The sequence below is a fragment of the Corylus avellana genome, chromosome 11, assembly GCF_965113065.1.
Source record: "Corylus avellana chromosome 11, dhCorAvel1.hap1.2, whole genome shotgun sequence".
Classification (NCBI taxonomy): Eukaryota; Viridiplantae; Streptophyta; class Magnoliopsida; order Fagales; family Betulaceae; genus Corylus; species Corylus avellana.
In genome coordinates, this window is record NC_142500.1 from 5305616 (window position 1) to 5316534 (window position 10919).

The 10919-nt window shown below is 34.9% G+C and overlaps 1 protein-coding gene across 1 annotated transcript; it reads left to right on the forward strand.

Annotated features, from left to right (window-relative positions):
• Positions 1 to 226: 226 nt before the first annotated feature.
• Positions 227 to 1248, forward strand: LOC132165144 (uncharacterized). Its single transcript, XM_059575639.2, has 5 exons — positions 227 to 304; positions 383 to 475; positions 553 to 654; positions 741 to 1101; positions 1205 to 1248. Exons 1-5 carry the CDS (start codon positions 260 to 262, stop codon positions 1246 to 1248), a joined length of 645 nt encoding a protein of 214 aa, XP_059431622.2. The 5' UTR covers positions 227 to 259.
• The last annotated feature ends 9671 nt before the right edge of the window (positions 1249 to 10919 follow it).

A 10919-nucleotide genomic window follows, 5' to 3' on the forward strand; every position in this document is an offset into this window, starting at 1 on the left:
TTTTGGTGAGTTATAATGTTTGAGGTTATGTTATTTACTACATATAATATAAAATGCTAAGACTATTGTTATTTATAATATATAGGCTGAGTGGACTTTAGACGAGCATCTGACTAACTACATTTGATCTATTGAATTGGCTTTATCAAATAGTTATAGAACACTTCGTCATGGATTTCACCGTCATTTTCTTAAATTCGGTGGTGATAAAGACTTAACAATCGCGAAGACAAAAGTTCAAAAGCTTATCTCACAGCCCATGTGGCTTAAGACATGCGAGTCATTTGAAAACAAAGAATGGAAGGTAAATATTTTTAAACTAAATTGACAACAAATCTAAAGGAGTATAATTTTGTAATAATTTAGTGAAAATTTGTCACAGGACAAGTCCACACGTAATAAGAAGAATAGATCGGAGTTGAAGACCAATCACACATCTGGCTCTAAATCTTTTCTTAATCATCGCCATAGTGAGGTAACAATTTTATACTATTACATTATTTTAATAATTATGTTTAGAGCATATGTTAATTATATGTCTATTATGTGTAGGTAGGAGAGGATGAAGAAGAGCCCAATCTAATTGACTTTTATAAGATCTCTCACACAAATAAAGACGGGAAATTTGTGACTCCGCAGTGTGAAGAACGATACGTAAGTAGTTGAAATTTCTGCTCTCTGTTAATATCTTGTCTCACATTGTTATACGGCTAACCTGTTGATTTTGGTTGCTTCTGAAGAATTTGATGGTAGAAAAGTTGGCCGACAAAGAGGTAGAAGTAGATGAAGAGGAAATATTTACACAAGCTCTTGGTGGGAAACGTTCTGGTCATGTTAGAGGGATGAGAAAATTTGTCATACCTACTCCATCCTCTTCTTCGCAAGTATATGGCACCCAACTCAACCTTGATTTGGAGGAAACAAATAGAAAAATAGAGGAATTGCAAAATGAGTTGGTGGAAAAAGATAGAAAAAGAGATGAACAAATAGAGGAACTGCAAAATGAGTTAGTGGAAAAAGATAGAAAAAGGGATGAACAAATAGAGGAAATTAGACAAGAATCAAAGCGCCAATTTGATCTCCTAATGTCACGTGTTTTAGGTAAAATGGTTGTGTGATAAATATGTTTCGTTATGCTTTAATTGAACCCGAACAACTAATTTATTACTGATGACATCTTTGTTTTCTTTTCTATATGTTGTAGGAACACAAGGTTTGAATATTGCTCATTTTGATTGGAATGTTTAAAGAGACATGAAAATGGGTAAGAATTTTGCTCATTTTGTGATTTATTTACTACTTTGATGGAATTTGGATGATTGATTTTCGGATGGAAGTTTGATTTTGGTTGAGTCTTAATTTCCTTGGTCGATGTGTTGAAAAACAAGTGCAGTAACCAATTTCCCCCTTATATATTAGACAGTTTAGAATTTTGTTGATTTCCTTGTCGATGTGTTAAAGTATCAATCAACTCCAGTTGATTGTTTCTCCTTTTAGGTAATTATAATGTGCAAACTAGAAAATTGTATTTTTCCATCAGCAATGGCTGCAAATTGATGTTAGTGAGGAATGTGTTCTTTTATTGAGATTGATTTATTAATTATCTAAAAAAAAGTTAGGAATGTGAAACTAGGAATTTGGGTCTTGTTTATAATTATAAGGAAACTTCATTTTGGATTTACTTATTTTGTGTTCTCTGGGAACCTCTGCTGTTATCTTAGGAAATTATTTAAATTTACAGCTTATGAGGCATTTCTACACTTGCGATAGTCACTCAGGGCGTTTTGGTGTTCGATTTTTTTTTTTTCTTTTTCTTTTTCTTTTTCTTACCAAAACCAAACATATGCAAACATCATTCTCTCCTTGCACCGTTACTGCTGCTGGTTGTGGAGTAAAAGTCTTGGCGGTGCAGTTCTTCATCTTGTGGGTCATTTTGTTGATGATAAAATTTAGAGGAAAGAAATAAGAACTTGGATTCTCATAATGGTTTTTGGTTAGAAACTGGGTATTGTAAATATGCCCTATCATCTTTCATTTCGTTTTCTTCAGTAATCAAACAGGAATTTTTTATTTTTTTTTTAATTATTACATTAAGTCTGCTTGTGGTTCTCATAAGCCGCACTGAGGTTCATAATTTTCTTTTATTTGGGTTTTGTTCGTGTTTTGTATGATTTTTCGGATCTGATCTTTGTATATATTAGGTTGCTTAGAAAAGTGAGGAAGAATGGAAAATAAGCAAATATTTTATTTCTTACTTCTCAGTTTGTTGAGCTGCACGCCTGGCGCCTGCACTATGTGTGTTTCTTTGTGCCATGTAGGGAAAGATATTTGATTTCATTTTTAGATATTTGATTTGGTTTTTCTTAAGGTGCCATGTAGGGAAATATTTTTTCCATTCAAATAAATCTTGTTCTTTAACTTTAGCAGCCTGTTCATATGGCTTTCCATTGTCCCAAGTCTCAAGCGCCGCAATTTCTTCATTGTTTGGTTGGGAACCTGTTGCTTTGTCTTGCCATGATTTACTATATCAATTATGGTATGAAATTCCTCTATGCTGTGATACATGATGGACAATGTTCTTTTTCTATTACATTTTTTCATGTTTGAGTAGCAACTGTTTGTCCAATTATGTGGTTATTATATTAGACACGCTTGTAGTTTTTAAGTGAGTTTTCTTGTCCAATATATGCTCTTCTTCTCCGTGCAGTTACATATGGTATTGATGAGTCGTACAGGTTATCAATTCTTACATCTGGAAAGCCTTCTTTGTAATCCTTTTTTTTGCTGCTTAGCTACATATGAAGTTTAATTTCTCAATGAACATTGTTGTTGATGTATGCCTTCTTTGGCACTTGCTTAAAACTTGACAATTATGTAGTTTTCTCAGGCCATTTTTTAGACTTCTTCCCTTGTAATTAACTCTGTTTCAGACCTTTTAGCATATTTAATTAGAAAAAGAGTTCTTAAGTAAGCTTTAATATATTGTTATGTTTAGATCATTTATACCAAACAATTTAAAACATTAATCGGCCAAAAAGAAAAGCATTTGATGTTGACGACGACGATCATCAGCAACACTGATGTGTGGGTCATTAGCGACGACGACAAAAATGTTGTCGCTAATGTGTGTGTCATCAGCGACGACATTTGCCGTCGCTAATGTATGCTAAATATTGTTGCTGATATGTGCATCATCAACGACGACAAATGTCGTCGCAGATGCGTGTGTCATCAGCGACGACACATGTCGTCGTTGATGACAAACACATCAGCGACCCCATCGACTTTATGAGGCATTTTCAGTGACAACCTTTGATAGTTATTAGCGACGACATTTGTTGTCGCTGATAATTATTAACAGCGACGACATGCATTAGTCTTTAACGACTGACTACTTGCAACGACTGGGAGTGACGACCGTAGTCGTCGCTAATGACCATCAGCAACGACATTTGGGCTTTTAGCGACGACTCGGGGTCGTCCCTAAAGGCTGATTTTCTTGTAGTGAGTGCATTACCAGTTTCTCACCCATTTACTTTCTGCGTTAATCGTCCAATCCATTGACCTGCGAGTATATTACGTACAATGGAGGACAAGAAGTCAAATTGGTGAGAAAATTTGAATGCAAAACAGATATACTCGTCATTTAATGGGTAAGAAGACATTAGTCTTACGTAGTCACAATACCAATCGACAAATTGTTCGAAATGTTGGCTTTCCAACTAATCGTCTGTCGTTCGCCCTCTAAGAGTTTCCATGTCAATCATACAATTAGAAATTAGATTCATTATAGTGCATTACAAATTAAGGTTGTACAAGGAATGGCAAGGCATGTGCTAGTGACATGACTCACGTTCGTAGCGGTAAGAACTTGTCGAAGTGAAACAATATATATCGATGAATCTGTGCCAATATGATACAGTTGAAGATGACTCGTGTTCCCACCCCCTTACAACCACCAGGGTTTCTTTGGGCCCTATTATGAAACATCAATGTGTCATCCAAATACATCAAGCATAATGTCACCAACTCAGTTGCTATGTAGCCCTCCGCAATGCATCCCTCGAGCACCGCTTTATTGCGCACATTAGATTTGAACCCCCTAGGCTCCTGTATATGAAAATCAATCAATCAATTGCAGTTATTTATTGTCTTTTAGTGGTGGGCAAAAAAAATAAAAAAATAAAAATTTGATGATCAAAATTTACCTCTCTCCCGAATACATCCACTTATACTGTACTAGTCCACCCAGTCGGCATTTACAGACAAGATGCACGACAACATGAGCCATGCTAGTAAAAAAATTTGAGGGGAATACATGTTCAATCTTGCATAAAGTGACACAGGCTTCACTCTAGAGTCGGTCCAAATCATCTAGTGTCAACGTAGTTGAACATAAGCCCCGAAAGAATGTACCCATCTCAACCAAAGGTCTGACCACGTTACCTGGTAGTGATCCACGTAAAGCAATAGGTAGAAGCTGTTGCATCAGTATGTGATTGTCATGACTCTTCAAACCCGTTATCGTACATTCTTTAAGTCGTACACATCTAGAAATATTCTAGGCATAACCACCGGGCACCCTCGCATCCCGAAGCAATTTCAAACAACTGGTTTTATGACATCGTGTGGCAAGTTGGGGGCATATAGATTTTTCCATTCTTCGTAAATGAATGAAATATATGTCTCAAACCCATCTCTTGAAAGTCTTTGCGAGCATCATAGTTGTCCTTTGTTTTTCCTTTTATGTTGAGTATTGTACCAAGAATGTTGTCCATCACATTTTTCTCTATATGCATCGCATCAAGGTTGTACTGCAGTAAATTATCCTTCCAATACGGCAACCTAAAGAAAATACTCTTCTTCTTCCAAACTACATGACTAGTCCCTGGTTGTCGTTTATTGGGAGTACTCTTCTTCCGCTTCTCTCCCTGCTTCTTACTACTTTCTGGCTTTGACTTACGGGCATCCTCATCCCCAAATAGCATCCCTTTTAACTGTCTTAGGATTTCAGATCCACTTAGCACATCGGGTGCATATTGTAGTTCCTAGTTACCGTCAAAAGTTCTTTTGTTCTTCCTCCACGGATGATCCAAGGGCAAGTATTGCCTATGGCCCATAAAACACCATGTGTGGTCGTATTTTAACCATCTAGACCTTGTTGAATGCAAACAACAAGGACATGCCTTTACTCCCCTAGTAGGCCATCTTGACAAATCTGCGTATTCTGGGAAGTCATTAATTGTCCACATCAATTGCACTCGCAACATAAAGTGTGTTTTAGTGGAGACATCAAATGTACGTACCCCTACATTCCATAATTCTTTCAATTCCTCAATTAAGGGCTGAAGGTAAACGTTTATATTCATTCCAAGTGAACTCGGGCCTAGGATAATCAGGGATAATATGAAAAACGTTTGTTTCATGCACGTCCAAGGAGGCAAGTTGTATGGTACAAGCATTATGGGCCAAGTGTTGTGGGATGTACTAAGGTTCCCAAAAGGATTAAATCCATCTGAGGTTTGTCCAAGCCTTACATTCCTGTTGTCCGCTGCAAATTTTGGATATAAATTATCAAATGACTTACATGCTTCACTGTAGGCCGGATGTCTCAATACGCCATCCTTTGTGCGGTTGTCTGCATGCAACTTCATATGGGGTGATGTATACTACGACATAAACAACCTCTGTAGTCTTGGTATGAGTGGAAACCACCACAACACTTTCACCGAGCGTTTCTTACTTGACGATATGGGTTGACCATCCTCATCTAAATGAATTTCATCTTTCCACTTAAATTTTTCACAAACTGTACATGAATCTAACTCCTTGCTACCTTTCCAGAATAACATGTAGTCATTACGACAAGCCGGAATCTTCCCATACCCGAGTCCCATGTCCCTTATATATTTTTTTGCCTCATAGGTATTAACTGGCAAAGCTCCATCATCCGTAGGCAACAATTGATTGATGAACTCAATGAGAGATGAGAATATCTTGTTACTAATTCCACCAACACACTTAAGTTGTACAGATGAACAATTGCGCTCAACTTGCTATGTTTGGTACTATCATATAGTGATGTCTTTGCCTCTTTAAGCAACTCGTGGTACTTTCGGACGTCAACTTCATCCGCTTCTTCGATTATGATTTTTTCATCACCCTGCACAACGACATGAGGTTCACAATTGTCTTCCTTAACATCGTGCATACCGAACACATCACGCAACATAGCGTGCATATTTTCACCCTAATCACTGCTTCCACCTGCTGCATCTGTGGCAGGACGATTCGAAGGAGATGGTTCAACATTACCCCGTATTGGCTTCTCATCATGTAATATCCAATCCTTATATGTAGGAAGTATGCCTTTCCCCCTATCAAGTGGGCGAGAACAACGCCTAGCGGATAGCGTTGGTTAAGTCGACACACCTTACACGACCAGTAAATCTTTTCATCAGGTACTGTGCGTTCCCAACTGCGAAGTCCACAAACAATCTACAGCCGTATCTGTATTCCTTTGTACCCCTAGGCTTTGTTATCCAACTCATATCCATTGTTGTCTACGAACATTAGAGACAAATATATGCTACTTAAAAGTAATCAATAAGTACATACATATTTAATGAAATTTAAATGCAAACTTAATTACTAGCTAAGGTTGTTGGTAATTTATTTATCTTTTACTCATGAAAATTTCCTAAACTTAAACAAAATAACAACTATTCCAAATAGGGACCATCAATAATTATCATCTATCTAGGCTAGTTGTTTTCATATCTTTTTCAATAGGGAAAGGGTTTACTTCACGCATTTTTTAAATTTTTTTTTTTTTTTTCACATTTACATTATTTGATTTTGTTTAACCGCTTATATTCTTTTTTCACATTCACATTTTCTTTTTTTCCCAAATATTCATATGCATTTGTTAGATATTGGGGACCCTAGTTAAATAAAATAAATCTAGCTAGGGTACGCGTAGTCTTTTCTTCTTTTTTTTTTTTCTTTTTCTTTTGTCAAAATTTTTGGTCGTATAGCATTTATAAAATTTAATAGGGCAAAACCTAAACAATATACAAGTCAAATTTAAATGCATTTATTATTATATATCACTAAACAAATAAAATAAATAAATCTAAGTTAATTACTAGTTGTAAAAATATAACAATCAAAACCACATGGTTGTTCATATATACCACATATCAAATAACAATCATAACACATAGCATGAATCACCTAATTAATTAACAAATTAACAATAATTAACTATCTCAAACAAAGCAAAAATTTAAATAATTAACACAAAAAATCAGTTAATATATATATATACACCTGTGAGGAGCTCTTGTAGGAGCTAGAAGCGGAGGGAGAGAGGATGACGGCCGGAGATGGCGGAGAGAAGGACGTACGGCCGACAGGTTTAGTGGCGGAGGAGACTTCATGAGAGAGAAAGCTAGTGAGCTTGAGAGAGAGTATACGGGCCGGGTGGAAAAAAAAAAAAAAAAAGCTTGATTGAGCTTCAACTTGAGAATGGTGGAAGAAAGGAGAAAAAGAAGGTCGGAGAAAAAAGATGAAGGAGCTGGCGATAGTCGAAGAGGCCGGGAAAGAAAAGAACAAAAAAAAAAAAAAAAAAATTCAAGTGCGCCTCAAATATTAATAAGGCATGGCGCACTGTAGGGGGGAGAAGGGTCGTGCCCGGGGGTTGGCTCGAGGGGGATCCTGACGTGCCAAATGTGGCACGTCAGAATTTTACTGATGTGCCACATTTGGCACGTCAGTAAAATAATGACGTGCCAAATGTGGCATGTCAGCCCTATTATGACGTGCCACATATGGCACGTCAATAAATTTTTTTAAAAATTTAATATATTTAAATATTTACTTTATAAATATATAAATAATTAAATACAATACATTACATTAAAATAAATAAATTAAAATTTTGTTATAACTAAATTTAATTTTTTTTATATTTTATAATGTAATATGTACGTGCACATATATATATATACTAAGAAAAGTAGAGGCTTAGAGAAAATTAAGAAATCTAATTTTTTTTATTTAATTAATTGTGGATACTTAACTAGCTTGTGGAGTTCTAACACGCAAAAAGTTGATATAACTTCGAATAATTTAGTATGATAAATTAAATTTTATTAATATTTGAACTGTCTTTTAAATAAAACTATGATAATATAGTTAGGAAATTACCTGGCATGCAGTACTCAAGGTTCATAAAATTGTATGATTTTCTCTTTAATGTATTTATATTATCAAATTCATAAGATGGCATGGCATTACCAAAAGATGTTTAAGGCATTGACTAATAAGATAAGTGCATGCCTCTCTCATCGTGCAGGCTGCGTGCAGCTAGCAATTAGACTGCTTTAATGTAGGAGAATGACATTCAAAGGAAAATTAAAATAATTAAAAAAGAAAGAATTGATAAATTAAAAATCAATTTTCTAACCATCTTTTAACAATTCCCATATAGTGGTGATCAGTGATGAATATACTAAATTAATTTGCAGAACGAAGTGATCCATTAAATATGTCATATATGTTGATGATTATTTCTTCAAACCCATTGTTATTTTCGAAAGGATCTCTAGCTAGGTCTATATATATGTATACTTAATAGTTATATAATTAGTTATTTGAAATAGAATTAATTAATGGAGGGAAGCATATTGCATGCATGCATCATGATCATTATATAATTAACTTAGAATTAAAAAAATGATCGATAAGCTGATGCACATTATATAATAATTTTAGTTATATATATATATATATATATATATATATATATACATGATATACGTACACTACATGCCAATTCCAATTGGTATATATATATATACCTAATTAATTAATTAATTAGTTTGTGCAAAATTTAACTTAAATTCATAAATTATGAATTACTATATTGTTTGTATAAAATTTAATTAATTATTAAATAAAATTATTCACCTCTCATTTTAACAGGTTATTATTTATTGACCTGTGAAATTTCACACGTCATAAAATATTGACGTGTGAAACTGGCAGGTCAATAATTTCCTGACGGTGGCAATTTCACACGTCAAGAAATCCTGACCTATGAAATTGCCAGGTCAAGAAATTTTGGCCTGGTGAAATTTTTTATTGACGTGTAAAATTGCTACGTCAGCAAATTTCTGACGTGGCAATTTCACACGTCAATAAAAAATTGACGTGTGGAATTACCACGTCAGAAATTTTTGATGTGGTAATTTCACACGTCAATAATTACTGACGTGTTAAACTACCACGTCAGAAATTATTGGCATGGCAGTTAAACACGTAATTATTGACGTGTAAAATTGCCACATCAAAAATTTCTGACATGGTAATTTTACACGTCAGTATTTATTGACGTGCTGAAATTTAACACGTCAATAAAATATATAATTTTTAAAGTTTTAAAATTCTAAAAAATTTATTGACGTGGCAATGTCTAACAGGTCAGAATTTATTGACGCGTGGGTATTGCCAGGTCACTAATTATTGACCTGCCAACTTTGCCACGTCAAAAAAATATTTATTGGCGTGACAAAATGCCATGTCAATAATTAGTGACGTGGCACAAATTTATTTACTATAACCACGTCAGAAATTGATAGTTTTTTGTAGTGCCCACAGCCTAACCATGAGTCTCCTTTGGAAGGAGACACACGATATGGCATGGATCTTTATAGCCAAAGACCCAATACATGCAGCTTGGACATGTGTCTTTATAGTTACAAAGGCTTTTTAATTTTTTAATCTAAGTGTAAATAATTACATTTTCACATATCTGATAAGGGTATAATGGACAATTTCAATCATATGTGGACACGTGATACATTTTCCATCTAAGATATCAAAAATTGCTAATAGAGGGAGAAAGTGAAAGTCTTGACTAGTAATATTCACTCATCCATCAAACGGTTCTTACTACTTCATCTACACATAACACATTGTCAACAAGGTCAAAAGTTGGCTATCACCATTTCAACACCAAACTTCAATATCGTTGGGTCGCCAACTAAATCACCCACATCCTTATAACTCTTTGTGAGGTTAGAAGCCCGTCATGACAAAAGAGGTTAAGAAACGCTTTAAAACGCTTTAGTTAGTTTCGTCATTACGACATCAAAATCCCGTCATGATGAAAATCCTAAGACCTAACAAGTGTCACAGAATTAGCAATGAAAACCTAGCATTTCACTATAACAATGCACAGCTGCTGTCTTGATAATGAATAAAGAACAATTTCGTTATGAAGTTGTCATGAAGCCGTTATGACGACTTGTTACGATCTTTATAACTTTTGCGGCTCTTGTATAAATAGAACTTTACGCCCTGTTAAATATATTGGATAATATATTAAAAGCGGAAGAAAGAGATCGAGAGAAGAGAGAGAGAGCGAAAGCACACAATGGACTACATTGTATTGAGTCTTAATTTAATAATAATGAATACAGAGATCTCTATTTATAGAGAGGCAAGTAACCTAATAGATTAAGGAAATGTAAACCTAGTAGAATAAGGAAAGGTAAACCTAGTAGAATAAGAAAAGGTAAACCTAGTAGACTAATAATACCTAAAGAAGTAAATAATAAGTAATATTCTTAACATCCCCCCTCAAACTCAATGTGTAAACTTGAGTTTGGATAAACGAAAAGGAAAAGAAAAAGGAATTCGCCGAAAAAGCTGCTTGTGCCGAAATAATTGCCGAAGCAACACCATAAAAGTTGTTAGAGACCGGTGAATTCTGCCTGAATTTGAGCAAAGCATTTAAGCTGGAGTTTGGTTCACTTGGTGGATTCTGCCTGAATTTGACTTGAAAACCATATACTAGTAATGAAGAAGCTTGCCTAGTCGGTTGAGAAAAGCAAGGCTGGTTAAAAGGGGCT